This window comes from Spermophilus citellus (assembly GCF_964194105.1).
Source record: "Spermophilus citellus genome assembly, chromosome: 18".
Lineage (NCBI taxonomy): Eukaryota > Metazoa > Chordata > Mammalia > Rodentia > Sciuridae > Spermophilus > Spermophilus citellus.
The window spans coordinates 2,076,438-2,102,624 of NC_138200.1; the positions used below are offsets into that span (position 1 = coordinate 2,076,438).

At 58.1% G+C, this 26,187-nt stretch overlaps 1 protein-coding gene across 5 annotated transcripts; it reads left to right on the plus strand.

Moving 5' to 3' along the window:
- The first annotated feature begins 4,833 nt into the window (after positions 1-4,833).
- ZNF787 (zinc finger protein 787) lies at positions 4,834-24,353 on the plus strand. Of its 5 annotated transcripts, XM_081275407.1 has the most exons (5): positions 4,834-5,201; positions 14,489-14,563; positions 14,804-14,924; positions 16,993-17,081; positions 22,633-24,353. In XM_081275407.1, the coding sequence occupies exons 4-5, from the start codon at positions 17,003-17,005 to the stop codon at positions 23,697-23,699; spliced, it is 1,146 nt and encodes a 381-aa protein (XP_081131533.1). In that variant the 5' UTR covers positions 4,834-5,201; positions 14,489-14,563; positions 14,804-14,924; positions 16,993-17,002; the 3' UTR covers positions 23,700-24,353. The 5 variants fall into 5 exon arrangements, with proteins under 5 accessions (XP_081131533.1, XP_081131534.1, XP_081131531.1 ...); XM_081275408.1 differs by lacking the exon at positions 14,804-14,924; XM_081275405.1 differs by lacking the exons at positions 14,489-14,563; positions 14,804-14,924 and having other exon boundaries at positions 4,835-5,201.
- Positions 24,354-26,187: the final 1,834 nt, after the last annotated feature.

Here is a 26,187-nt window from a genome sequence, read left to right on the forward strand (position 1 = left end):
CAGAGTCAGAGCAGGGGCTTGACCAGCTGCATTCAGACCCCAACCCACCACTCACTCAGCTTCTTTGGGTCTTGAATAAGTCTCCCTCTGCACCCCCACCTCCCTTATCCAACACTGAAGGGTTGGAAATACTCTCATGCTGGAGAGTCCTGGGTGTCTGTTAGCACAGAGCTTCTAGGGACCAGGTGAAGCCCACAGAACTGTTGCTGCTTGGCCTCTGATAGCAGGCAGGACTCGATGAGAAGATGGCCCGCGGCTCTGGGCCCCCAGGCTCCTGTCTCCATCACTGCTCCCACCTGCAGGGAGCAAGGGCAATGGTGATGGTGTAATGTCAGTTTTGTGGGACCCCAATAGACCTCCAGGAGCCAAATCCAATGCAAGCAACAAGAGTCTTTATTGCCAGCTCGAGCCTGGACTCATAACCGTTCCGACGCATTGGTCCCAGGGAGTGAGTCCTGATCCTTTGTTCAGTGAGATTTAAAGGTTTTGGGGGACACTCTATGTGTCACAGCATCACACAGCAAATCATTTCACACCGCGGGAAAGTCAAACAACAACTCTTAACATTGATTAGCACATTCACTGGTGGGAACAAGATGGATAGGGGTGATTGGCTAGTATAAGAGAGGGATTCTTTGAACTGATTGGTTTAGGCCACGAGGGGTGTACTTGCTAAACTACATGGTTTCCCATCATGTTATCAACCACCATAAACTACTGGGGGGTCATCTGGCATCCCAGGTATTCTCCCTGTCTCATGCTGATTGGAGGTTGCTAGGGGGGTTGCTATGGGTCCTCACCTAGCCTGACTGAGTCAGGGACACCTGGTGCCTCAGACCTCTCCTGTTATTTACAGACAAACAACTCAGCAGGGTGGGTATGTGCTTAGGAGAGCTCTGTGGGTTTTCCAAGGACAAGGGTCACGCCCCCTTCCTTGGACAGGCTTTGCTCTGAAGTAGAGGCTGGTTTCTCAATGCTTTCTGTCTGTGTTAGGTAGGATGTGCCCCTCTGTAATTGACAGAAAACTCAAATCCAACATGCTCAAACTGAAGGAGGATTTAGCAGCCCCAAGGTAGGGATAGCTCCAGGAGTTGATTTGATCCAGACACAACAAACTGCCGTCACAGGCCTGTCTTTCCTGGACTCTGTTTCCTGTGGTGTGGGCTCTGTCTTCAGGTGGTTATCCTCATGGTGGCAGAATGAATGTTGCTCTGCCAAGCATAATGTCCTGTATCCTGCCATGCAGGAGGCAACTTTATGCCACAGAACCCCACTCAAAACACTTCTCTGTCATGTGGGCACAAATTGGGTGACATGCTACCCAGAGATGGGAACCGTGAGATGGGATTGTGCTCAGCTGTGTGGCAGGTGTTGCTTCCATTTCCATACAGCCAGGGATGGAATCATCTCCCTCTTTTCTACACTCCCGAGGCCCAGCCTGGGGCTGCCCAGAAGAGGTGTGGGATCTGGGGAAATGGGTGGGGGAGGCGCTGTGACAGTCTGGGGCTGCTGGGCTCAATGAAAGGTAGGACATCCAGTTACACTGTTTCAGATAAATGACGAGCACTTCTTTTGGGGACCAGTTTGGGACATGTCTATACTAGAAAACCATAGTTTGCCTGGAATTCAGATTAAAGAGGGCATCCTTGGTTGACCAGGGCTAGCCTTCCTCACACTTCTGTGTGAGGAGGAGTCCTGAGGGTGAAGGTTAGAATGAGGATTCGGATTCTGTGGTGTGGGGAGAAGCCTGGGAAACTGCACTGTCCACAGCACCATTGCCAGTGTGCAGCGGAGGCCCCCACTTTGGGGAGTAGAGCAGGTAGCTCAGAAGGGAAGTCGCTGGCCAGGGAGAAAACTCAGGAGGTGCTTGCTGACTTAACAATGGGCAGATCTGCAGAGGGTGGCTGTGCACTTCTCTGAGTCCAGGGTTTCACAGCAACAGGACTTCAACAGCTGCAGACCCTCCGCCTCCGATCTGCCAACTGCAGCTGCTCCTGACGGGTGGGGTGGGGTGGTGTGGGACGACATTCACACGAGGCTGGCAGCAGCCCTGGAGGCATGCTCCACGCCTCGGAGAGCTGGCCACTGGGGCTTTACTGCTCAGCAAGAGCCAGGCCCCCAGGTACAGTGCCTGGAGACTGGGCTCTTCAGTTACCAGTGGCAGAGACCCACATGAAGTTAGCAGAGGCCTTCCTGGGGACCTCCTGGGAACTCTGGAGAGACGTCTGAGGAAAGGAGAGCGTAAGCTTCAGCACGGCTGGTGGAACTGGGGCACCAGGGCCTTCTGGCTAGGATGGCTGAGCCACAGGTCATGCCCTCTCACCCCTCACCTACATGCCCAGCCTCATTTTCTGCTGTGGCCTCCTCTGCACGGTGGGGGACAGGTCGCCATTGGCTCCAGAGCCTCTCCGTCCCAGTGTCTGCCTAGGAGTGCAGACTTGTGGGGCCACAGAGGAGAAGGCCCCTGACTGGCTGGTGTGGGTCACGGGAGGCAGCGAGAGCTCTGCTGTTCTCTCTGTACGCAAACCCAGCACTCCATCATACTCAGTGTCTCTGCTTCAAATCATCGCATCTAGAGGACAATGACGTTTGGGGGCGGGGCGGGGGGGCTGGCAGTTAGGCATACATCTGAAAGTCTGCATCAGGGAGGGCAGCTGCAGGAAAAGTATCTCTCCATTAGAAGTTGTTTCTATTCATATTTTAAAAACATTTTCATTTGTGGTAAATGCACATAGCTTAGCCATCTTTAATTGTATAGTTCAGTTTAATTATTTTCCTTTTGTGCTTCCAGCATCACCAAAAGTGAAATGAGGCACCCTAACCAACACCTCTCCATTCCTCCCACCGGCCCTCTGGTGATCACAGGTCTTCCTATCTCCGAGTTTCTCCACTCTCAGTACTTCCTGGAGCGGAGTCACACAGTTTCTTTTCTGACTTGCTCAGGTCCCTTAATGTCTGCAAGGCTCCTCTGTGCTGTTGCACATGTCAGAGTTCCTTTCCTTTCTAAGGCTAAACAATATCCCATTGTGTGTGCACCCTGCATTTTGTCTATGCATTCATCTGTCCATGGACACTCAGGTGGCTTCCACTCTCAGTTACCGTAGACAAAGCTGCTATGGCCATGGGTATGCAGATCAGACGCTGCTCTCTACTTCAGAAGGGCCCCCGGTGGGAGAATGTGTTAACACAGGGTCAACGGGGGACCCAAGCTTCTCTGGCTTTGCTGTTTCCTTTGTTACTGTCCATGTCCAGCCAGCAAGAGGGGAGACAGTGGAGCTCCTAAAAGCCTGGGCCTGGAAGTGGCCTGTGTCACCTGTACTCCTATCCCATTGGTGAGAACCCATCATGAAGCCACACTGAGACGCCAAGAGGACAGTGTAACCCCAGGAATGACCTTGGGCCAGAGGAAGGGAAGAGTGTGGGTTTTAGTGGTAACGGAGCCACTGCAACCCCGCCCTGTGGTTGAGAAACATCCCAGTGCTGGTTTGGTTGTTTTACAGACTCAGGACTAGCAGTTTCCTCTCATGTGAAACTCAGCAGGCACCGTGCCTGTCACAGAACCATCAAGTGCCTAAGTCACCCTGTCTCCTAACTCTACCATCTTCTACGTGTGGCTTCCGTCTGGTGACCCAAGCCAGCTGCTCCAGATCTCAGTGTTTGGTTCTGTTTGGCCAGCTAGTAAGGGAAGGGGACAAAGAGAGAGGAAGCTGCCCTTTCACTACAGCCTCCACAGGACACCTGCTGACCTAATTCAGAGGAACACAGATGTGGTGTTTCTTGTACATGGGCTTTGTGTGCAGAGTTCATACACATAATCATAAATCTATAGCAGCATACTCCTTCTTTACTAAGATTTATTTTAAAAATTGCCTTTGCAGTATTTTTGAAGCCGGGACACAAACATATCTTACTATTGGCATGCAAAGACATTGCAAAGACATTGAGTGTGCAATCTCGGGATTCGTGTGGTCTGACCTGAGGATTCCCCGCAGCTGTAGCTTGAAATGGCTAATAAATAATCGTTGCTGCCATTGCGGTTGGGGTTTAGATGAGCCAGGGAGCGAACTGAGCGACGTTCACAGGTGTTACTACACAGATGGTCCCCCCGCCCCCGTTTCAGGTGTCCCATCACAAGTTAGGTGTAGCGCTTGTGTTTCTGACTCCCAAGCTTGCTGTCCGTTTCAGTGACAACATAAAATGATTATAATTAACTTGCAGCTTAGGTCACATTAGGGGAGAGGGAGTAAAATGTGGAAGAGAAGACACCTGGGGCTCCGGCTGGACCATTATTTAAAAATACCGTTTTAAAGCCCCTGCTCCAGGGCCGCCCTGGGCGGCGGGCGAGACGGGTCGCGGGGCAACGGCCCACACGGGAGCCCTGCCTGGCAGCGCCCGGGGCCGCGCGGGGACGGGGACTCCCGCTGCCGAGTGCACAGTCACGGCGAAACGCACCCTCGCGAGTCGCTCAGTCAGCGCCCTGACCGCTCGCGCTCCGCAAGTGGGGAGGAGACCCATTACGAAGCCTGGTTGTGCCAGGACCTAGGGGAGGCACCGCGCGTGTCGCGTCCTTCGGGAGCGGGAAACTGAGGCCGACAGGAGCGGCAGGGACAGGCTTCCCTGGCGCGGCGCCTGAAGCGCAGCACTGTCCGGCAGCCGTGGGGCCCAGGGCCAGATCCCGGGACGGAAGGGGTTACAATGATAGAGACGACAGGAGGACCGGGTGGCGCGAGCGTCCCCGGGGTGGCGCGGTCTGCGGACCGCGCAGGCGCGAGCGGCCGGCTGGGGGCCGCCCAGACACCCGGAAGTCAGCGCCTAACGGGCCGTGCCGCGCCTGCTGTCCTGGGAGGGGCGGGGCCGGCGCCCCTCGGCGCGAGGCGCCATAGAGCGGGGACGGAGGACTCGGGTCCTAGACGCGTCCGGAAGTGGCTTCCTCCGGCGCCGCTCGGCACCATAGAGCTGGGGGGCTGCGGCCAGGGGTCGCGGAGCCCTCCTGCCTAGAGCGGCGAGCACGGGGTGGCGGCCCGGGCGGAGGGGCAGGGGAGGGGGAGCGGCGCGGGCGGAAGCGGCCGGGAAGGTCACTTCCGGCCTGGGCGCCCGTCCCCCTGACCCCAGGGTCTGAGTCGCCGCTGCCGCCGCTGCCACCATCCGCGAGGCAGGCTCGAGGAGGAGGAGTGCGGCGCGGTGGCCCCGGGCCGGAGGAGGTGAGGGCGGCACGGGCGTGGGGGGCGTGCGTCGGGGGTGGCGGGGGGCGCGCGTCGGGAGCCAGGCTTCGCACGGGAATGGGTGGGGAGGCGGGCGGACGAGCGCGGCCGGGCGGGCGAGCGCGCGTGCGCGCCGTTGGGGGGGAACGTGAGCGGGCGCGCGACCGGGAACTGCGCGTGCGCGCGACCCGAGGTTCTGGGGCAGTGAGCGGGCGCGCGGCACGGTGACGCGCGTGTGACTGTTGGGCCGGGCCGGGTCGGGTCGGGTCGGGTGACTGGGTCCGGGGCTTCTCCGTGCCGCTCGGCACCTCAGCTCCCCGCAGCCGGAAGTGCTGGCGACTTCGGGTGTGGGGGGGGAGTTGAGGCCGGGCGGGGCAGAGGCCGCGCGCGGGGCCGGGCTGGCCGGAAGCGGCGGCCGGGCCGTCGCGGCCCCAGGTCTCGCGGGTCTCTTCCTTCCCCTTTCCGAGTCGGCTGGTCCGCTGCTGCCCCGGGCGGGCCGCTCTGCCCTTTGATCCACGGGTAATTACGGGGATGCGGGCAGCGAAGGCCCATTCATTCTCCCGCTCGCCGGCTGGCGGCAGGAAGCGCGTCCCGGGCGGGAGGCGGCCGGGCCAAGGTCAGCACCGCGGGGCCAAGGCCGCGGCCTCCCTGCGCGCCCCGCCGGCTGCCGCGCCTCCTCCGCCGCCCCTGTGGCGGCCGGGGGAGCAAGTGAAGTGAGGACGGAGGCCGCGTGGGTCCGCCCGTGCTGGGCGTCAGGGACCGCGAGACAGCACGGGCCGAGGTGGAGGGCTGACCGCGAACCCTGACAGGGCACCACCCTTCCAAATCCCTGCTGGGTCCAGGAGCCACCCGACCAGCCCTCGGGGCCTCAGGAGGGCAGCGACTTGTTTTTTTCCCTGTGGTTTTCTGGTTCCAGGCTCCTGTTGGGCAGTGCAGAGGAGCCAGTTGAGGTCTGGCCTCGGTGCTGGGCCAGCACAGTGTCCTGGCACCTTGGCAGACCCTGGCCTCTTGGGCTCAGCTAAGACCCCTTGCCTCTGCCCAGAGAAATCCCGTCAGACAACTACTTGTGGTGCCGCAGGTCCTAACCTTCCGAGCTGAGCTGAGGAATGGGAAGGGCTTATCCTGCCTGGCACATGGCGCAATGCCAGAATGAAGAGAGGCGCTGGCCGGCCGGGAGTATTCCCCAAGAACTCTGGGGCGCCAGTCCTTCAGCCAGCCCTCCTTCCTTCATGGCCCCAGACAGGAAATTACACTCCTTTTCTTCCTGGACAGCCCTGGTTGATAAGGACAGCGTTAGCCTCAGTAGAAGGCTCTTGATACTTCCCTTTAAGAGCCAGCGCAGAATTCAAGAGGTCAGTGTAAAGCTCTGGAAAGGGCTCTAGAGCCAGGCATTGAGTTCCCATTTTGGCCCAGTCTAGTCCAGTTCTCTGACCTTGGATGTGTTACTTCCTCTTTCCCGGACTGTTTCTTCTTCCCTCCTGCAATGTGAAGAGCCTGGTGAAATTCCCTTAATAAACTAGTCCATCAAGGACGCAGACACAGGTGGTTCCAGTGTATTGCTGTGCTGTGGGGCCCCAGACTGGGTGGCAGAGGAGGGTCCCAGTGCCTCTTGAGCCAGGCCCAGTGGCTGTAGAGAGATGGGGCGATTTGCCAGAGTGGCCCCAGGGACCCAGAGGGTTGTCAGGTGAATGTGCAGGGCCAGCAGCACATCTGGGGTAGATAGAGTAGGCAATAGCCAAGAGGACCCAGGGACCTCAGGGGGGTGGCAGGATGCATAGTCAAGGCCATAGCAACTGTGCAGCTGCCCCAGGGTCTTCTAGTCACTGGTGGACACCCAGCTCTTAGGACCGTGCCCAGACACACCTCATAGGCCTCCGTAAACCTGGGTTAGTTGTCCTCTGGAGCTGAGGTCATGCCAGTATTGGGCCTTGGTATTTAGAGGTCTGCAGACTTGATGACACTTGCCATGCATTTAGTGTCTGGTGTTGCCCTGAGTTCTTCAAGGCCCTGGGGCAGAGGTGGTTACCCCATTTAGCAGGATTGAATGGAGGCCGGTCAGTGCTCACAAGCTTCAGGACCCACAGCACCATCAGAACACTGTGCTGTGTTTAGTTACAGAGCTGGCCTTTGTTGTACCACCCCTCTGTTGGCTTGATTCTTTTGGCTAAGAGCGGAGTCAGAAGAGATGAACCTGGTCTGAAGCCTCTTAGTTGTAGAGTCGTGGTCTCTGGGTTCCCCATTCTGTGGGGTGCACTGTCATGAGAACTCCATGCAGGGCTGCTGGCTGCTTCAAGGGACTCTTTGAGAACCAGCCTCCCATTTTAGGGGTCCTGCAGCGTAGGGAAAGATTCATGCCAGCCAAGTGGATGTGGGAATTGGGGTTGTCACACTGCCAGTGCTGGTGGCCCTGTCCTAGGAGCTCAGAGAGCACGTGCCTTACTGCTATGGAGGAGCCAACCAGCTTGAGCCCTGGCCCAGGTGGGCCAGGCCCTGGGGCCCTCCCCAGTGGTTTCCACACTTGCCTTTGCCAACCCTTTGCCCTCTCCCTGTGAGCTTGCAGACAGTGGCTTCTCTATCCTGTGCTGAGGGGGGAGCCCTGTCCAACCTCCCCCAAGATGCCTGGCCTTGCAGTAGATGATACTAGGAACCCAGGGAAGATCAGATGAAGTCTCAGACTCAGTGCTCAGGGTCAGGCTGCTCAGAGCCATTGATTGCTGAGGGTGCTGTAGGGTTTGTGCTGGGCAGTGCTGCGAGTAGTCTGTGCCCTCCTTGAGGACATACTCTGCTGGACGCTGTTTGGGACTTGCCAGGAGGTTAGGTAGCCGTCTTTCCTAGGGAACATAGGTCTCACCCATGTTAGCAGGCACTGACAGGGAGCCAATGCCAGCACCGAGAGACTGCAGACTGTATGTCTCGGCTTGGGCTCTGTGGCTCTGGCATCGCACCAGCCACACAGCCTGTCTCAACCTCTGGATCAAATGGCAGTGATGGTGTTGACACCTTCACTGTGTCTGCTGCTGCTTGTCGAACTCTTAGCGTGCGTTATCCTGTTGGATCCCGATCCTGGCCCTGGGAGCGTAGGATGGACACACAGGCAAAGCACCTTGCCCAGGTCACTGGCTGTTCTGGTGGGGCTGCTTGCTGACCCACCAGCCTGCCTGGAGAGATTGTCCTTGCGCCTCGCCATCTCTCCTAGGTGTTAGGGGATCAGGAGTGGAGCTTATGTGCTTACGGCACTCCGTGCCTGCGGGTCTGGGGCTTGATCTGTGCTCCATGAATGTGCTCTGTTGCTCCGGGGTAAGGAGGACAGTGGAGCTGGGGGAAGGGGCAGTCGGAGAGCTTCCAGGCAGGGGCCATTGATGATGGGGCTTGCCAGTGGGCACACTGCCTCAGCAGAGAGCAAGCTAGAGAGGTGAGTGAGGTAGGGGCAAGTATGTGCTGCTGGAAGGTAGATGGGAGGGTGTACGCCCAACCAGAAAGTGCCCAGCTGGGGGCTGGTCTGTGCTTGTTCTTGCCTATCCTTTAATATGCTTTTTTTTTTTTTTTTTTTTAAGGGGCACTATAGATTGAACCCAGGGGCACTTAACTACTGAGCTATACCCTCTAGCCGCTTTTTATTTTTAATTTTGAGACAGGGTCTTGCTAAGTCACTAGAACCTCACCAAGTTGCTGAGGCTGGCCTTGAACTTTCTATCCTCCTGCCTCAGCCTCCTGAGTAGTTGGGATCACAGGTGTGCGCCATCACGTCTGGCATGTATGTTAATTTTTAAGAGCAGTTTCAGGTTTGCAACAGAACTGAGTAGAATTTGCAGGGCTCCTGTGTGTCCCTATCTTTCTGCCCTCACCATGGCCAAGTTTGTTAACCCTGATGAACTCACGTCACCTGTTACCACCAGAGTCCATAGTGTACGTCCTGAAGAGTAGTCTGTTGGGTTTTAGCAGGTTTCAGTTATTTGCCAGCATTTGAGAATCTGAGTGTTGGGAGTGGACCTGAAGATCAGCACGCACAGAGGGCAGCCCGTGGCCAGGGAGGGGCAGGGTTGCTCCCCAGGGACCTGAGCTCCTGCCACTCCAGCTGCACTGCAGCCTCACAGTAGGTGAGGGTTCTAGAAATGTCTTGTGGAGAAGGCGGGTGTGACTCCAGGGCAAGAGCCATCTACGTCCTGCTCAGTCATGTGTGGGGAACCAGGGGGGCTGGGCACTGGTCTGCTGAGGCAGCAGAGGTGCCCAGCATCTGACCTTGAGTGGTAAGAAGACTGGGAGAGGGGGAGCAGGTGCCCTGTGGTGCTCCCAGCCACCTTTAAATGCAGCCTCAAGTGGACTGAAGCGCAGATAGTGTTCTCAGAGAATGTGGTCTATCAGAAGTGGCTCCAGATGAGATGCGGGAATCTGGGGCTCACCCCCAAACAGGAGTGAGAGCCTGACATGCATCAGAGTCGATGGTCAGGCCTCGTCCCAGGCTGACGTGCTGAGGGCCTGGCTTTGGCCTTGTGCAGATGTAGTCCTGGGATCGGGGGCCAGGGAGGGAGGAGAATAGGTTCCAGGACTGGCCCGAGCTGAGGATGGGGGAAGGAGGTGGTGGGGAAGCAGTGGTGGTTCTGCTGGGCCCAGGAAGAGGTGGGGGCGGTGGGATGGAGAGGTCCACTGAGGTCATGAGTCTGTGGGTCTGGGACTGCGGGTGCAGGGCAAAGGGGGAGGCACACCTAGAGCTCGCCCTCAGGGAACTTGTGGCCAGGAAGGAATAGACAAGGTGACTAGAGGGTGGGAGGTGGCCAGTGGTGGAGCACCTGCCTGCCGCGCATGGTGCCCTGGGTCCAATCCCCAGCACTGCAGGAACCAAGAAAGGATGATGAGAGGTGGAGGAAGAAGGGGACCCTTGAGCCCACCCTTGAAAAGGGGAATGGGCTGGCAGGTGGAGGATTGGGCAGGGCTCTCCAGAGAGAAATGCTAGGTATGGCCAGGAGAGGTGGCAGTGCACAGGGAATCCAGGTCTGGAGGAAGATGCCGCTGCAGGGGAGACGGGGCCCTGTGGAGGAATCTGGGTTTCCAGTGGTGGGCGCGTGGGCAGGGAGCACTGAGCTGCGCTGCTTTTTCTTGTTGTCGTGGCTTTGTTAAGGTAAGGTCCCCCATGCCACAGCTCACCCATGTAAGGTGTGCTTTCCGGAGTTGTGCATCCATTGCCATGGTCGATTTTAGAACACCGTGCTCCTCCCCAAGAGAAGCTGCCCTCTGAGTGGCCATCCTGTCTACCTGCCTGGCCCAGAGCTGTCAGTCCACTGTCTTTCTCCACGGACATCTGGACATCATGCACACTTAGAGGCAGGCAGTGCCCTCTGCCTGGCACACTCTGAGCCCTGAGTTTGCAGGGCTCCTCTGTAGGGTGTGTGTCAGCTGGGCGGTGGGTACCTCCGCTCCAGCTGTAGAGAGTGTGTTTTTGTGGACATTCACGTCGGGGGTTATGGGTGGCTGTGTTCTTGGGTGTGCGCTCAGGAGTGGAGGTGCTGGCCTGTGAGGGCTGCCCATATCCCACTGCAGTGGGCTAGCCTGCCCAGGAGAGGCTTCCAGTCCCCCCAGCAGCCCCGAGCCCGTGTTCCAGGGGTGCAAGGTGCCAGGTGCCATCTCCTTAGGCTTCCTTTGGTCTCCCTGAGAGCCGATGGCCTGGGGCAGTTCTCCAAGCTTGCCACCACTTGTCTGTGTTCTTTGGAAAAATGCTTGTTCAGCGCCTTTGCCCAGTGTTCCTAATTAGGTGTCTTATTATGCACCATGGTGGGGTTCACATTGACCACCTCCCACATGCACGGAATACCGTTCGCTCCACTCATTCTCCAGGGCTTCCTCTTCCCTCCCTCCCCTGTCCCCTGATCCCCTTCCTCTACTCTTGTCTTCCTTGTATTGTTTTTAAAAATTGGCGTTTTATGGATGTACACAGAGGTGGAATTCACCGTGATGTATTTATGTGTGTACATAGTGTGGTTTGCCCATCCGATTCCATGGCTCCTTCCTTTTCCCGTCCCTCCTCCCTCCACCTCAGTCTCCTTCCTCTGCTCACTGATCTCCCTTCGGGTCTCCTAGAATCATGGCATTTCCTCCCCTACCCCAACTTTCCCTCCTTACTTTGCTCTAGCTTCTGCATGTGAGAGAAAACATTCTGACCCTTGACTCTCTGAGTCTGGCTTATTTCACTTGGTATGATGGTCTCCATTTCCATCCATTTACCAGCAAATGCCATAATTTTATTCTTTATGACAGTAAAAGTTTATTAGGTATAAATATCATATTTCTTTAACCCAGTCTCGTAGCAGCACAGTTCACCAATAGCTAAGTTATGGAACCAGCCCAGGTGCCCAGTTTTTAGCAGGGTTGTTTGAGCAGAGTGACTTTTTACGAGGGTTCACTGGTTGTGATGGGGGAGGGGACTTGAGAAGGGCAGGCTGGGAGCCTGCACTGTGGTAGCCGAGGGGGGCCCAGGAGCTGGCAGTGGAAAGGGTGGGTAGAGAAGCCTGTGCTGATGAAGGAAACAAGAGGAGTGCATGAGGTGCCTGTGCCCATGCCTTTGGTGGTGCCACAGCGATGTCAGAAGGTTCATGTTGAAGGGTGGCTAAAGCATTGGGTGATTGAAAAGTCAGAGGGTGTTTCTTAACTGAGTTGCTAAGTGGGAGGAGTGCAGGTGGTCAAGGGCTGCCCAGGAGGTGAAAAGGAGGTACAGTCCCCCCTCCCAGGCTTAGCCAGTGTGTGGGGATGCAAGTGGGTGGGAGAGGGGGTCCGGGAGCCTCTGCTGGGAGCAGCCTGGTTTGGCCTTGCTGGGAGGGGTTGCTTCTGACCCTGCCCACAGCCCCAGTGTCGGGGAGGGGAGGGGAGGAGGAGGCTGGATTGGCAGTAGAAGAAAGAGGGGATAATTGGCGGGCAGGCATCCAGCAGGGTGGGTGGGACCTCATAACAACAATAATAACAATAATTTGTCTAGGGCTTAATAGCCCTGCCAGATCCACGTGCTAATTGGACTGCTGGAGGGCCCGACTGGGGTGGGCGCAGGAGATGCCCTCCCCTCCTTCCTCTGGAGGTGGAGGTCAGAGCAGGGTGAGCACCTGCACGGAGAGGGCCCTGGATGGAGTGGCAGGACAGGCAGGGATGGCCGGGGTAGGCTCTGATTCAGGCTGCTGCCTTCTTGCTTCGGGGTTCCTCGAATTGCCTGCAGTGCTCTTCTTTTCTAGTGTGTGGTGCTGGGGATCAGACCAGGGCCTCATGCCTGGGGTTTTCTTGAGAGCAGGTGAGGGACCTTCTCCAGGGAGTTGCCCTGGGCCCTGAAAGTGGAGTCAGGAGCTGCCCGAGGTCCCCAGCTCCTCATCTTTGACCCTGCAGATGAAGCCCCACTCCCCACACTGTGAGGTCCTAGGGGTGGGCCCCAGAGCCCAGAGGTTTAGGGAGGAGGGCCAGCACCCAGGTGAGGGTGTGAGGGAAGGTGAATGGAGAGGAGGAGGACTGCGTGGCATTTCAGCTACCCTTCTTAGGCTTTTTGCTAGCCTTGCTGATTAATTCTTACACAGTGGTACCAGTCATCTGCTGTTCCTTGTCCCCATCCTACGGAGGATGGTGTTGAGGCCTGAAGAAGCAGAACCTTGCTCAAGGTCAAAGAGCACTGCTGCAGAGGGACTAGAGAGGGTGTCTGCACTCAGCTTGTTTATGCACATCTGCCCCCCAGGGATGCTGTCCTGCCCCAGACAGCAGCTGCTCTCAGCAGCCACCGACTGGGAGAAGTCAGGGGCAAGCAGCACCTAAGCCTTGGTAAAGAGCCCCGCTCCTACAGCTGACCGCCGCCGGATGCCTGTGCTCCAGCTCAGTGCCCATGCGCTCCTTCTGCCACGCCCGCTGCGGGGCCCCGGTACACAGTGGCGATTCGGGCTGTGCAGAGTAGCCGGAGGAAGGCCTCCCTCCTGCCCAGGCTGCTCTGGGTCTGCTGGGTTATTACGTGGTATGTCACCTGTGAGCCCGCCCACCAGCCCTCATTTATGAACCTTGGATCCACAGACAAAATCATCAGGAACTTTGGGTCAGCAGCCACACAACACTGAGGTCAAGCTGGGGCCTCCCTCCTGCCTGCCCTGTTCCTGTCTCCTCCCTCTTCCCGTCCTCGGGCTCCCCCGGGTTCCTCTTTGCTGGGCCTTGAGAGCTTCCCTCTGGTCCTGTAGCCCCATCGTTCACATCAGGAGTCAGTGAACTTCTGTAATGGGAGTATTTTAGGGTTTGTGGACCAGGAAGCAAATTGCCTCTGTCATTCATGTAGGTAATTAGATAAGTCTTAAAATGTGACAATGACCATTGGCAGGTGGGAGGAGTTTGTTGACCTCAGACTCCTGCAGAGAGCTTAGGGTCAACCCCTCCACCTCTCAGCCACCAGGCCAGCTCTCTTCCTGGCCCTGATGCCTGTGGCCTCACTGCCCTGGGCTGCCCCTCCCTGCAGAAGCTGGGCCTGAGACTGGGGCCAGGGAGGGCTCTGAGCTGGGAAGTCCCTGTGCCTCTTGAGCTTAGGCTTTCGTTTCAGGGAAACATTATCGCACTTGGCAGAGGAGGCTCAAACAGCAGAGGCCATGAGGCTTGGCCCTGCCCTGGCCCTGGTGGACCCTGGCAGCAGCCTCCCGTCTCTCCGTTCTCTTCCCATGCTTTTTTCAACAACGTTTGTGGTGTTGTAGTCAGTGGGCGGGGCGCTGTTGTAGAGTTCACTTTTTACTGGAGGTCTGTGCGCACTGAGACACTCTTCTGCAGTGCACAATTGGTGGTCCCGCTCACGGAGTGCTTAGGCAGTGCCGCTGTCGAGCTCCAGAGTGTCTCCTCATCTTCCAGGAGCCCGCCACTCGGCATTCACTCCTGTTCCTGCCTTGACCTCCAGCAGCCACTGTGTCTTTCCTGACGCAGACAGCCTGCACAGGGCGTCCCCGCCATGTGTGCCTTGTGCCTTGTGCCCTTGCCTTGGCGTTTGGATTGGTCCAACTTTTTGCCCATTGGGAACAGCTTGCCATGAACACCACCTGTGGCACTTGTGGCCGACATGAGTGTTCTCTTCTGTTGGGTATGGGCCCAGCAGTGGACTTGAGGGTCTGTAGTCAGTGCGTTTGTCACTGGAAGAGTTGCCAGGCTGTTTCCCAAAGCTGGGCACTACTCTTCGTCCCTTGCAGTGTGCCAGGCTCTGCCTGATATTTAAAGAAAAATTTTTGGTATTGGGGATTGTTCCAGCGGTACTCTAGCACTGAGCTACATCCTCAGTCCTTTTTTAAAATTTTATTTTGGGACAGGGTCTTGCTAAGTTGCTGAGCCTGTCCTGAACTTGTGATCCTCTGCCTCAGCTTCCCGAGTCACTGAGGTTACAGGTCTGGTCACTGTGCCTGGCTCCTGTGGTGTTTGGAGGTTGATGATGTATTGTGTAGGCTGCAGTTTTGTGTCTTTTGGGGGGAGGGGCGGGTACCAGGGGTTGAACTCAGGGACACTTGACCACTGAACCACATCCCCACCCTGTTTTATATTTTATTTAGATACAGGGTCTCACAGAGTTGCTTAGTGCCTCACCCGTTGCTGAGGCTGGCTTTGAATTCGCAATCCTCCTGTCTCAGCCTCCCAGGTGCTGGGATTACAGGCGTGCGCCACCACACCGGCCAGTTTTATGTGTTTGCAGGGGAAGCAGAACTTCCTCTCGTAGGGCCTCTGGGCCTCTGAGAGGTTGACATGAGACAGGTGACCAGGAGAAAAGCATGTGCCTTAACCTTGCCTGTGTGCTGTAGGCGTCCTGGGACAGTGAGGCCCAAGGCTGGGGGCCACCGGGAGGGTGGCCGTGTGGCTGGGGCCGAGGGGAATCCGAGCTTCAGCAGGGCTTGTTTGTGCAGAAGGCCGTGGCCTTGGCTCCCACCTTGCGATAAGTCGTTCTGCTGCCCGGTACAAGGAGCAGAGCACATTGCATGTGGGAGTTTCTTCCCTGCTTTCAGGCAGAAAGGGACTCGCCGCTGCCTCTGGTTGAGGTCAGCCCTGGCTGGGCGTATCCCGGGCACTTCTGCTGCCCACCACTTGCCCATTTGATACAGTTCTCACAGCTGTCAAAAAAATCAGTCTTTAGTCTTTTTCTCTTATTAAGAAGTAATTATGGGCTGGGGATGTGGCTCAAGCGGTAACGCGCTTGCCTAGCATGGATCGACCCGGGTTCGATCCTCAGCACCACATACAAAAACAAAAGATGTTGTGTCTGCCGAAAACTAAAAAAAAAAAAAAAGTAGTAGTAGTAATTATATTTTACTATTAAATCAGAAACATAGAGTCAGAAGGAAGTTAGAATCAATCCTCATGTGATGAGCAGGTGGTCCCTGTTGGTGGCACCCTGCTATCATTGGGGCCAGCCCACCCTCTGTGGAGCAGGCCAGTATGATCGCTGACACTTTCTTCCATTGTTGGGCATGTGTGACCTTGCTGGTTTTCTGGTGCTAAACTCTGCCATAATCTTTTTTTCCCTCATAAAAAGCGTCTGCTGAGGTTTTGGTTTTCCCTTCTGAGTGGCTTCTGGAGAGGTGGGCCTGCATGCTGTGCAAGCTGCCGGGCTGTTGGTCTCTGTCCCCTGTGTGTTCCTGCTGCGAGTTCTGCCTGAGCCGGGTGGGGAGGTCCTGCACGTGGGGTGCGGCAGGCTCTGTCTCAGCAGGCTGCTCCCTCAAGTCTTGATCCACACTCCCAAGAGCACCCCCATGCCTGGCGCTGCAGGGGTGCAGGGTCAGTGCTGCCAGTGGGCAGAGGCGTGCAGTCCGACCAGCAAGAGGCGAGGGAGCTAGGGCCTTCCGAAGGAGGGCCGGCAGTGCGAGGCTCTCTGGAGACGGTGTCTTGGAACGCGTTGAGGGGTTTGGGCTGGCTGGGCTGATGGGAGATGGCTGTGCCTCCGAGGCTGCTCCCGAGCCCCGGAGCTAGCTGGCCCTTCTGCTGCCTGCCTGCAAGACCCGTGCATGGCTCTTGTCTTGAGAGTCTGGAGTTGTGACAGCTTTGCCTCCTGCAGGTGCTGGGGACTTGAGAGCCAGTCAGCAGTGCCTGTACAGGAGGCAGGAGTTCTTTATGTTTGCAATTCCCTCTTACTGCTCTGTTTTGGCTGTAGAAGCTGGCAGCACTGTGTCAGTTCCCCTCCCCAAATTCTACTGGAACTTCCTTGTTTGTGAAGTCCTAGCATCTGGAAGCTGCCTGCTGGCTCTGCCATTCCTTGATGCCATGTGGTCACTGGAGATCCCTCCACACCTGGATGCCAGGTTTGTCTGGCTGCCGTCTGAGCAGATACCCTCGAGGTCCAGTTACTCTCTTCCAGTGCGCTGGTGGACTGGCGTCAGGAACCTGCCCACTGTGTCTGGCTTGAGGACTTCGTGTGGTTGGGATATAGGAAGGCCTCAGGGCAGGCAAGTGCACTTGCTGCTGTCTAGTCCTCCTGTGCTGGTAGGTGACCTGTCGTAGGCACAAGGACCTCTGTGGCTCAGGGGTCCCTCCATGGCAAGAGTGCTGTATGCATCATCCTGTTTGCACCTGAGGTCCTTCATCTTGCCTGTGAGGAAACTGAGGCACAGAGGCAGCACTGTACGCTGTGTCCCAGCCATAGGTGGCACTGGGCAGGAGGCTGGTGTGGCTGTGGCCTGAGTGGCTGCCCCAGGCCTTCCCTCCACTCCCTGTGAGAGGCGAGTCGGGGGCATTGTCTGCTGGGCTGTTGGTGCAGTGCCTGACCCCAGGGCCCTCAGTTCCATCTGGTGCCCTGTAAACTGTGTCCTTCTGTCTCATCCACTTCCTACAGGGACGTAGACATGGAGCTTCGGGAAGAGGCCTGGTCTCCGGGGCCGCTGGATTCTGAGGACCAGCAGATGGCCAGTCACGAGAACCCAGGTGAGGTGGCCCTGTAGGTTCCACTAAGCCAGCTCCGCTGCCCTCCCGCCAGCGGGGGACGCTCTTCCCCCTGCTGTGACTCTGGCACGCCTGGTTTCCCACCCCTTCCTCTCCTCCCCAGGACTCTGCATCCTAGCTTGGAGGGGCTCCTGTTGGTGTTTCCAGTTGTCCTTGAGTGGAACCGTCCCGAGGCCTTGGGGACCACCTCTGTCTGATTTCTTCTCCGGTGCCTCCAGCTTGGGGCAGCACCCTGTCCCTTGCTGAGGGTACCCCTGCTCTTCCTCTGGCCTCTGGTTCCCGGTGGCCCTTGCTCCCTGGCCATCCCAAGTGCAGGGCCTGGAAGGCAGCAGTGACCGGCTTGGAGGGTGGGTGCCTGTGTTTCAGGGGACTTGATGGGTGTCACCGTGAAATCTTTGTGTGTTGGCAATGTATTTTGTTTAATAAAGTATTTGGGTGAATAAAACGCATCTGTAGGCTGCACAGTCCAGGGTGTGTTTGAGACGCAGCCCACCACACACTCCCTCTGTTGCCATGACTACAGCCCAGGGATGAGAAGGCCCTGGGAAGAGGCGCAGTGGCAACAGGCGGCCTCGCCCCAGGTTTGGCGTCCTCTGTGCCCTGGCAGCACTGCTCACATAGCCTGAGGCTCAGCTGGCTCAGTTGGGGCCTGCGTCTGCACCCAGGACGTGGCCCTGTGCCTGCTTACATGGGGCTGGAGGGAGAGTGGGGCACAAATCCTGACGTCTGGAAGCACTCACTGCTGCTTCCCCGTGTTTCTCCTGCCCTCTGTCCTGCCACTGGCCACCCAGCGCAGTGTCCTGCTGCTGGCACTGTGGCCAGGCCTGTGCTGGAGCATGCGCTCCTGAGGGAGGGTGCTGAGCTGCCTGGTGCCTGCCTCTCCACTGGAGCCCAGCGAGGGGGGACGCGGAGGAGAGCCGAGGGGGCCATCTTTGGGCTCATCGTTTTGCCAGGGTTTCGGTGCAACTGGAGGCTTTATCATCGTGTTCTGTATTCGAATGTTTCTGAGAAGTGTGCTCAGGTCCTCCAAGCCAGTCCTTCACTGAGAACGGCACTTCGTTCACCTGTCCCCACTAGTTCTCTTGAGGTGGGTCGTCTCCTGGAGCCCACACAGAGCCCAGTGAGGTTGGGCTTCCTGCTGATCAGTCCCATCCTTCCTGTCCGCGCAGGTGAGGCAACAGAAGCCATAACAGGGTGTGGAGGTGAGCCCCGTCTGCCTCTTGGGCACCTAGTCTCCTGATGGCTTGGTCCCGACTTGGGGTTCTCAGTATGCAGTGAGCAATGGTGGGTGGGGAGAGCCCCCAAGCCCTCCAGGGCCTTAGCTACAGGGCATGAAAGGAGAAGCAGCCCACATGACTTCCTGAGGAGACATGCTGATTCTGAGGGAGCTTTCTCAGCTGCTGTGCGGCCCTGGACAATCCTCAGGCTCCCAGGCAGGAACTTAGCAGTTGGATAGTCAAGCCCAGCACACTGCCGACGCGAGGCCCAAGCCCCTGTGGACTGCAGCGAGGGTGCTGGGAAGATGGAGGTGGGGCGGTTGCCTTCAGGCTTTCTCTGGAAAGCATGGGGGGGCTTGGAGATTGGCAGCTGAAGGAGGGGCTGCTGTGTCTAGGCAAGGGAGGTCTGAAGGGCTGGAGCAGCCTGGGCCTGGGGCTCTTGGGTCAGCCAGAACCAACAGGAAGGCTGCTGGGCCCCTGTCCTTGCCAACAGAGAAGGAGAGAGGGTCCCAATGAAAATGGGAGCAGCCAATAGAGCCCCGCGTGGGGGCGAGCGTGTGGCCACCGTGAGCACGGGGTGCAGGCAGCTGAAGTCAACCTCACCACCTCGTGGATCCTCGTGAGCCACAGAAGAATGCTAAGGGCAGCCCCCAAAAGATACCCTGGAAAGGAAAACAGAAGAGCACACCCAGGAAGGTGAGGATCCCTGAGATGTGCCAAGATGCACAGCGCGTGGAAGAACCCTAGAACTGCAGAGCCCAGGATTCCTTATGAACAGCTGAGGTGACAGAGAGAGGACATAAAATGGAAGAGAAATGAAGAGGGTCAGCAGTGACGCGTGTTGAGGCCAGGCACAGGGAAAGCTCACGCACCGCGAGGCAGCCCTGTAGAGGATGTCGGGGCGAGAGAGTGAAGCAGAAGACCCCCCGAGGCCCCCAAGCAGGCCACGCAGCATGGACCCCCACTGCCTGCCCCTTCTGGTGTTGCAGCAGAAGTAGCTCGTGACGTGACTTGAGTGGGTGAGCACCGCTGTCCACCGCCCAGGGCAGAGGCAGAGGCAGATGCGTAGTCCTCAGGTGAGCCGTGAGCCCAGGAGCTCGTGCTCAAACTCCCCTCCAGGTGCCTGAGCGCCCTCCCAAGGAGTCTGATGGCAGACCAGTGAGCCTCAGTCGGCTACTGTGACCAGAGCGGCTGTGGGTGGTGAGCGGCCAGGCCTCGGGACTGCACAGGTGAGGCTGTCCCCATGTACACCTGGTGGGTGGGCACAGTTGTGTGCGGGGCATGAGGACAGCAGATGCTGCGGGGTCCCTTAGGTGCGTGGCCGAGTCACTGAGAACCAGGTTTCACGGGGAGAAGTGGGGTGCAAGTGTCAGATGTGAGAGGCTAAATTAAAACCTGGGAGTCCCAGATTTGAATGGGGGGTTTCACTGTGAGCTCCTGAGGACCTATTAAAAAAGAAGCAGTGAGTGTTTCCTGATATTGCTTGTGAAAGCCATTTTGCACCACAAGAGGCCAGGGCTCTGGGGACACTGCTGATGGTGGGTCTGGGGCAGGGAGTGTGGAAGTAGGTGGTGCTACTGAAGGCCACGGGTCCTGTGGGCAGTCGGCGTTTCTGCCAGCAGCAGGAGGAGCTTGCCAGCTGTCCACCTTCATCCCCAGTGGTGCTGGGGAGAGGGGACTTCAGACAACAGGGAGCCAGTGCTTTTTCCTGAAAACCTTGCCATTGAGGGGCAGTGAGCTCTTGACCTGCCATCACCTCTTGAGACTGCACTGGGTGCTGAGGGGCAGGTATGGGGTCTGTAGGATTCAGTTCAGCTTCAACACAAAGGGCAACAGGAGCGCCCTTTTGTGCACCCCATTCAACCTGTGGTCCACTCTGTCGGCGTTATGTGGAGACACACAAGGGGATGCTGTGAGCCCTCTGGAAAAAGCAGGACGACGCCACGCTGTGCCTGAGTGAGCTTCCTGGCAGAGGCCTGGGAGGACCCTGTGGCCATCTTCAACAGGAGCACTGCGAGGAAACACGGGCTGTCCTTTGGACCAGCCAGCTTAGAGTGACACACCGAAGCACAGTGCCTCGGAGTGCAGTCCTGGTGGCAGAGCTATGAAGAAGTACCCGGAGCTGATCCGCTTGGGCTTGGGAGGTGGGGGGGATCTCCCTGCAGGCGACGGAGATGCCTGGCCTGGTGTGTCTTTATATTGAGCTTTTTACCTCTGCATTTGGTTTTGGAGCTCTTTGTGCCTGCCATGTGTGCCACAGAAGGCTGACATCAGAACTGTGGCTGCTGGGCTCCACTTCAGGGGTCTGAGGTGTGGGACACTGCCTGCTGTGTGCCAGGGCTGGAGGAGCTGAAGGACCCCTCAACTCCTTGTCTCCAAGCTGAGAACAACGTTGGTCTGCTGTGGGTTGAATTGATCCATGGGCACATTCAGCAATAGGAAGGTGTCGGGACCCTGCCCTCCACCCAGGGCCCTGCTCCAGCCTCAGTCGCCCTGGTTCCTGCTGGTTTTCATCGAGTACCTGTGTTCTGCACCACTCTCCTCCTGGGGATTTGTTGTGTCGTGTGCACTCACATGCGTGTGCTAGGGAACTGAACCCAGGACCTGGCACACACTGCTGCTGGGCTGCATCCCCAGCTTCTCCGGTCCTTTTAAGGGACTGCGGGGATTCTGGGAACATGATAGTCTCTTCCTCCTGAGATGGGGAGGCTGAAGGACCCAAGTGGCATCCTGCCTAATAGCCTGCCCTCTACCTGCAGCACCATGTGGGGCTGGCCTGGTGTATGACGCAGTGCATGGCGGGACGAAGAGCCCACCTCCTGAGGGATGAGAGGGTCGCCCATCCGGCAGTAAGAAGCGCTGTGTTGGAGGTGGCTGCTAGAACCAGCCTCTCCTCCAGCACCTCTGGCCACACTCCTGCACCTCAGCCTCCCCCAGTGCTCTGCTTGGCCTTCTCAGCTCCGCTCTGCATCACACATTGTGTCCCATGCTCTTGACAACTTTGCAAACGAGGCAACTGTTAGTTTTCATGGGAAAGCAGGTCTCCTCCCCCTTGGCCCAGTCACTCTGCCTTGGGACTAAGAGCTTCCGAGGTTTTTGTTTTTAATTTTTCCCTTTTTAATGTACTTATAAACTGTAATTTCTTGATTTTTATTGACAATAAATTGGGGTTCATGCCATCTCTTCAGGGTTCCTCCCTGATGCTCACATCCTGCCTGGATTTTGTCCCCTGCCAATGTGACTCTAGTGTTCTTTGCGTTACAATATAGTAATTCTCAAACTCGAGGACACCAGAACCCCCTGGTGGACTGGAGTGAAGCCCAGGGGTCCGCATCTGCAGTTCCTGGTGGTCCTGGTGCTGCTGGCCAGGGACCTTGCTGGGAGAGTGAGGGCCTGTTGCAGGAGGTGGCTGAGTGGGCGGGCCGTGGCTGTCAGGGTGTGCCAGGCGTCAGCTTGTCCTGCCTGGGTTTCTCACTCGCAAAGACTCTTGTTTCATAGCAGCCATCTTATGCGATTTGACATACAGAGGACACAGAGCTCTGCCCTCGGAGGGTCTAGCTCTTCTCCCTGTGTTCACCAGTGACGTGTCACAGATGTATTTGAGCACTTTAGCAAGAGGGAACACAGTTCGGGTAGGTTGTGATTCCTGCTTTGAAGGAAATCAGGGTGCACCTCTTGAGGTCCTGGCATGTGATTCTATAGCTCTGGCAGACACCATGAGGAGAGCAGGTGTTGTGGACAGCACCCACGTCTCAAGAACGGGACGGGCTGGGAGACAGGCGCCTGGGCAGGCATGGTGCAAATGCGGGAAAGGCTTTGTTGGGGTGGGCTGGAGGTGGCGTCCTCCGTCGCACAGGTCCAGGCTGCCTCTGGATCTGGCCTGACTCCAGCCCTCAGCCTCCCTGCCCCAGCTCAGTGCTCTGGGTTTCCTGTGTTCTCCCTGGAGGCCTTTCTTGGCCTCCTTCCTGCATATCCATTTATGTAGTCGGTTACCGACCTCCTGGAGGTCCTTCTGCTCCCTAGGCATGGCTGCCACGGCCTGCAGGAGCGCACCTTGGGGAAGATGGGTGATGAACACTCGATCAGATGCCCCCCAGAGGTCAGTGCCCTGAGCAGAGGACAGGGCGAGGGTGTGAAGAGCAGCAGACCCTGACCTGCTTTCTGTGATGTGGGTGCTGTCCCCACTGGTGGTAGGGTGTACTCCATAAAGGCAATCAAGAAGCTGTCTCAGGCCAGCACTCAGCCAGGGTTCCTGCATGGACAGCCTCTGTGGAGCTGCTGCCTCTGACTCCCTCCCCACCTCTCTTGTCTTCCAGTGGACATACTCATCATGGATGATGACGACGTCCCCAGCTGGCCCCCGACCAAGCTCTCCCCGCCCCAGTCTGCACCCCCGGCGGGGCCCCCACCCAGGCCACGGCCGCCCGCCCCCTACATCTGCAACGAGTGCGGCAAGAGCTTCAGCCACTGGTCCAAGCTGACACGGCACCAGCGCACGCACACCGGCGAGCGGCCCAACGCCTGCAGCGACTGCGGCAAGACCTTCTCGCAGAGCTCGCACCTGGTGCAGCACCGGCGCATCCACACCGGCGAGAAGCCCTACGCCTGCTCCGAGTGTGGCAAGCGCTTCAGCTGGAGCTCCAACCTCATGCAGCACCAGCGCATCCACACCGGCGAGAAGCCCTATGCCTGCCCCGACTGCGGCCGCAGTTTCACGCAGAGCAAGAGCCTGGCCAAGCACCGGCGCTCGCATAGCGGCCTCAAGCCCTTTGTGTGTCCGCGCTGTGGCCGCGGCTTCAGCCAGCCAAAGAGCTTGGCGCGCCACCTGCGGCTGCACCCCGAGCTGTCGGGGCCTGGTGTGGCCGCCAAGGTGTTGGCAGCCAGTGTGCGCCGCGCTAAGGCGCCAGAGGAGGCAGCGGCGGCGGACGGCGAGATCGCCATCCCGGTGGGCGACGGCGAGGGCATCATCGTAGTGGGCGCGCCTGGCGAGAGCGCCGCGGCTGCCGCAGCTATGGCCGGCGCAGGGGCGCGGGCGTCCGGGCCGCGGTCACGGCGCGCCCCGGCTCCCAAGCCCTATGTGTGCATGGAGTGCGGGAAGGGCTTTGGGCATGGGGCTGGGCTTCTGGCCCACCAGCGGGCTCAGCACGGGGACGGGCTGGGGGCGGCGGGCGGCGAGGAGCCCGCGCACATCTGTGTGGAGTGTGGCGAGGGCTTCGTGCAGGGCGCTGCGCTCCGCAGACACAAGAAGATCCACGCTGTGGGCGCGCCCTCGGTCTGCAGCAGCTGCGGACAGAGCTTCTACCGGGCTGGCGGGGAGGATGAGGACGAGGACGCAGCCTCCGGCGGGCGCTGCACCGAGTGTCGTGGCACGGAGGGCCGGTAGGGGCGGGGGCGCCCGGGGGGGAGCAGGGCCCCTCGGGCTTGGCGGGGACGACAAAACCAGGAGGCCAGGGAGAAATGGACAGAGGGGTGCGACCGGTGGCATCCTCGTCTCCTGCCCCTGCTACTCGGCCTGCGCTGTCTTGGTGCGAGAGGACCTGTGGGCATTAGGGCAAGATGGTTTCTCAAGGTGCCCGCTGGCTCTCCAAACCCTGCCCTTTCTAGGTTCTCCGCCAGAGCCAGAGCTAGACAATGTGAGAACTGTAGAGGTCAGGAGGCCAGACCCTCACGCAAGAGGCTGCCCCTCTCTTCCCACACTGTCTGGGATGTTGTAAGGGATGGAGGGAAGTCTGGCCTTTTGTATTTAGAGGGTCCCAGAAAGGCGAGGGGAGAGGGGCCCTTTGCCCTCTTAGAGTTTTCTTTTAATCATACCCCTTACCCCCTCCCATCCACTATTTTTTCTGCCCTTCGAGTCCTATTGATTTTATAGCCCAGGTTTTCCTCCTGCTCCTGGGTGTGGGGTAGCAGAGGAGTGAAGCAGAAGGAGCCCCGACACCCAGGGTAGCCCCCTCCAGAGGATGGGGTGCGCTGTCTGTTCCCTGGCGTGGGCAGGTGGAAGAAGGGGTGTGAGGGCAATAAATCACACTATTCGATTGTCCCCGTACCGTGTGGTTCTTGGGTTCGGGAGGAAGAAGGGCTCTGGCAACCCCAGGTGTAGCAGTGGACACCAGCCCGGTCAGTGGACAGCCCTGCCTGTGCGGGTGCTCCTGCTGGGTGCTGCTCAGGAGCTGCGGATTCCCTGCCACTGGCTGGAGGAAGGCGCTGCACTGTGCCGCGCCGCAGGGGGCAGTCGTGGGCAGTTCTCCTATCCCGGAGTCCTGCCTTCTGCTCCCTGGAGACAGCACACACCTGTCCTGCCCAGATGCCTCCCCCCAGTTGGTCACATGGGCACTTCTTGCAAAGGTAGCTGTGCTGGGAGGGCTAATTCCCAGTGACAAACTAGGACACTGAAGGTGGGGGATGCATTTGGGGGCAGGACCTAGGTATCACTGAGTGCTGTGGCTGTGTCCAGCACTGAGCTACAGTGTCTGCCGCCTGGTCCCTCAGGACCGCTGTAGCTTCCTGTCAGAAGGGTCCTCTGATGCCAATTCCAGTTACCTGGGTCACAGCCCCAGGCCAGAGACCCCTGTCCCCAGGGCCTTGAGGGGGGTGTGGTGACGCCCCACCAATGGGTATTTCCAAGCTGGTGGGCAGCCATTTGAATGCAGGAGGTGCTTGGAGAGGGTGGGCCACAGGCTCCCTCCCCTGCACTGCAGGAGGCAGGGAGGGGCTTCTGCCTGAGTGAGCAGGTGTTGGAGGCTGGTGTTGCCTCCCAGCTCATTGGAAGTTTAGGTCACTAAAGGTGGGGGGGTGGTTTGCTGGGAGTCATGGGGATTATGAAGACTGGGCTTTGTGCCCTTAAGTTCCTCTGCTGAGCACTAACCTTGGTGTTTCTGGAGGTGGGGAAAGGAGTGGGAGGTAAGCAGTGGGGTTCTGGTGCCTGCTCAGTGTGGTAAGTCTGGCCCCTTCCCCAGGAGCTGACACCGAGATTGAGAAAGATTCAGGGCCAGTCTCCACCCTGCCTCTTACCAGGCAAAACCTTGAGCCTCAGTTTCCTCCTCTGTGAAAGGAAAAGATTGCCTATCTTGCTGGCATTCTTTTGGGAAGGGATCCAAGCCCAGCACTTGGTCCCAGAGCACGTGCCTCCCAGACAGGGGTAGAACCAAGTGGCAAGTCTCAAATCCTCTGGGCCTACATTACTTTCCCTAATGCAGGGATCCATTTAGTAGTAGATGTGTTAGTGAGCTGATAGGTCCATGGGCTTAGACAAGTGTCCTTGGCACTGGACCTGGCTCTCCTGTCTCAGAAGGGGGTGCCTCCCTTCCCAGGCACTCACCACAGGTTGGCACTGCAGCTGCTCACACACTGTGTGGGCAGGCAAGCTGAGGGCATGCCAGGTTGGGCCACCTTTCCAATCTCACAAAGCCCTAGCTGTGGTGGCAGCAGAGATAACTCCTGCCACCGTGTTTTATGACTTCACACCCATCACTCAAGCCATCCACTCTGGGCTGCAGTTTGTAGGGCTATGCAACCTCCACTGCACCCCCGCCCTGAGCCCACCACCCACCTCCTGGATGGAGGAGGCCACATACTGCTCCGTGTTTACTGAGCACATGCTGTTTGCCACGGGCTCTTTGGAGAACAATGTGACCTTGGTGGTCACGATGTCTGCCCTTGTGGAGCTCATCTTCTAGGCCCAGGGGAGACAGCTGCCAAGAATTGAGGATGAAGAGGTGGACGGGAGATAGGATGTGGAGGAGGTCCCTGGTGGGCAGGAGCAACCGGCAGTTTTCTGGAGGGGTGCTTTCTGGGTGTGAGAGCAGGGGTCCTCCACTGGACTTCCTGCTCTGAACAGTGCCAGAGTTGTGTATTCCCTATAGCCCTGTTTTCAG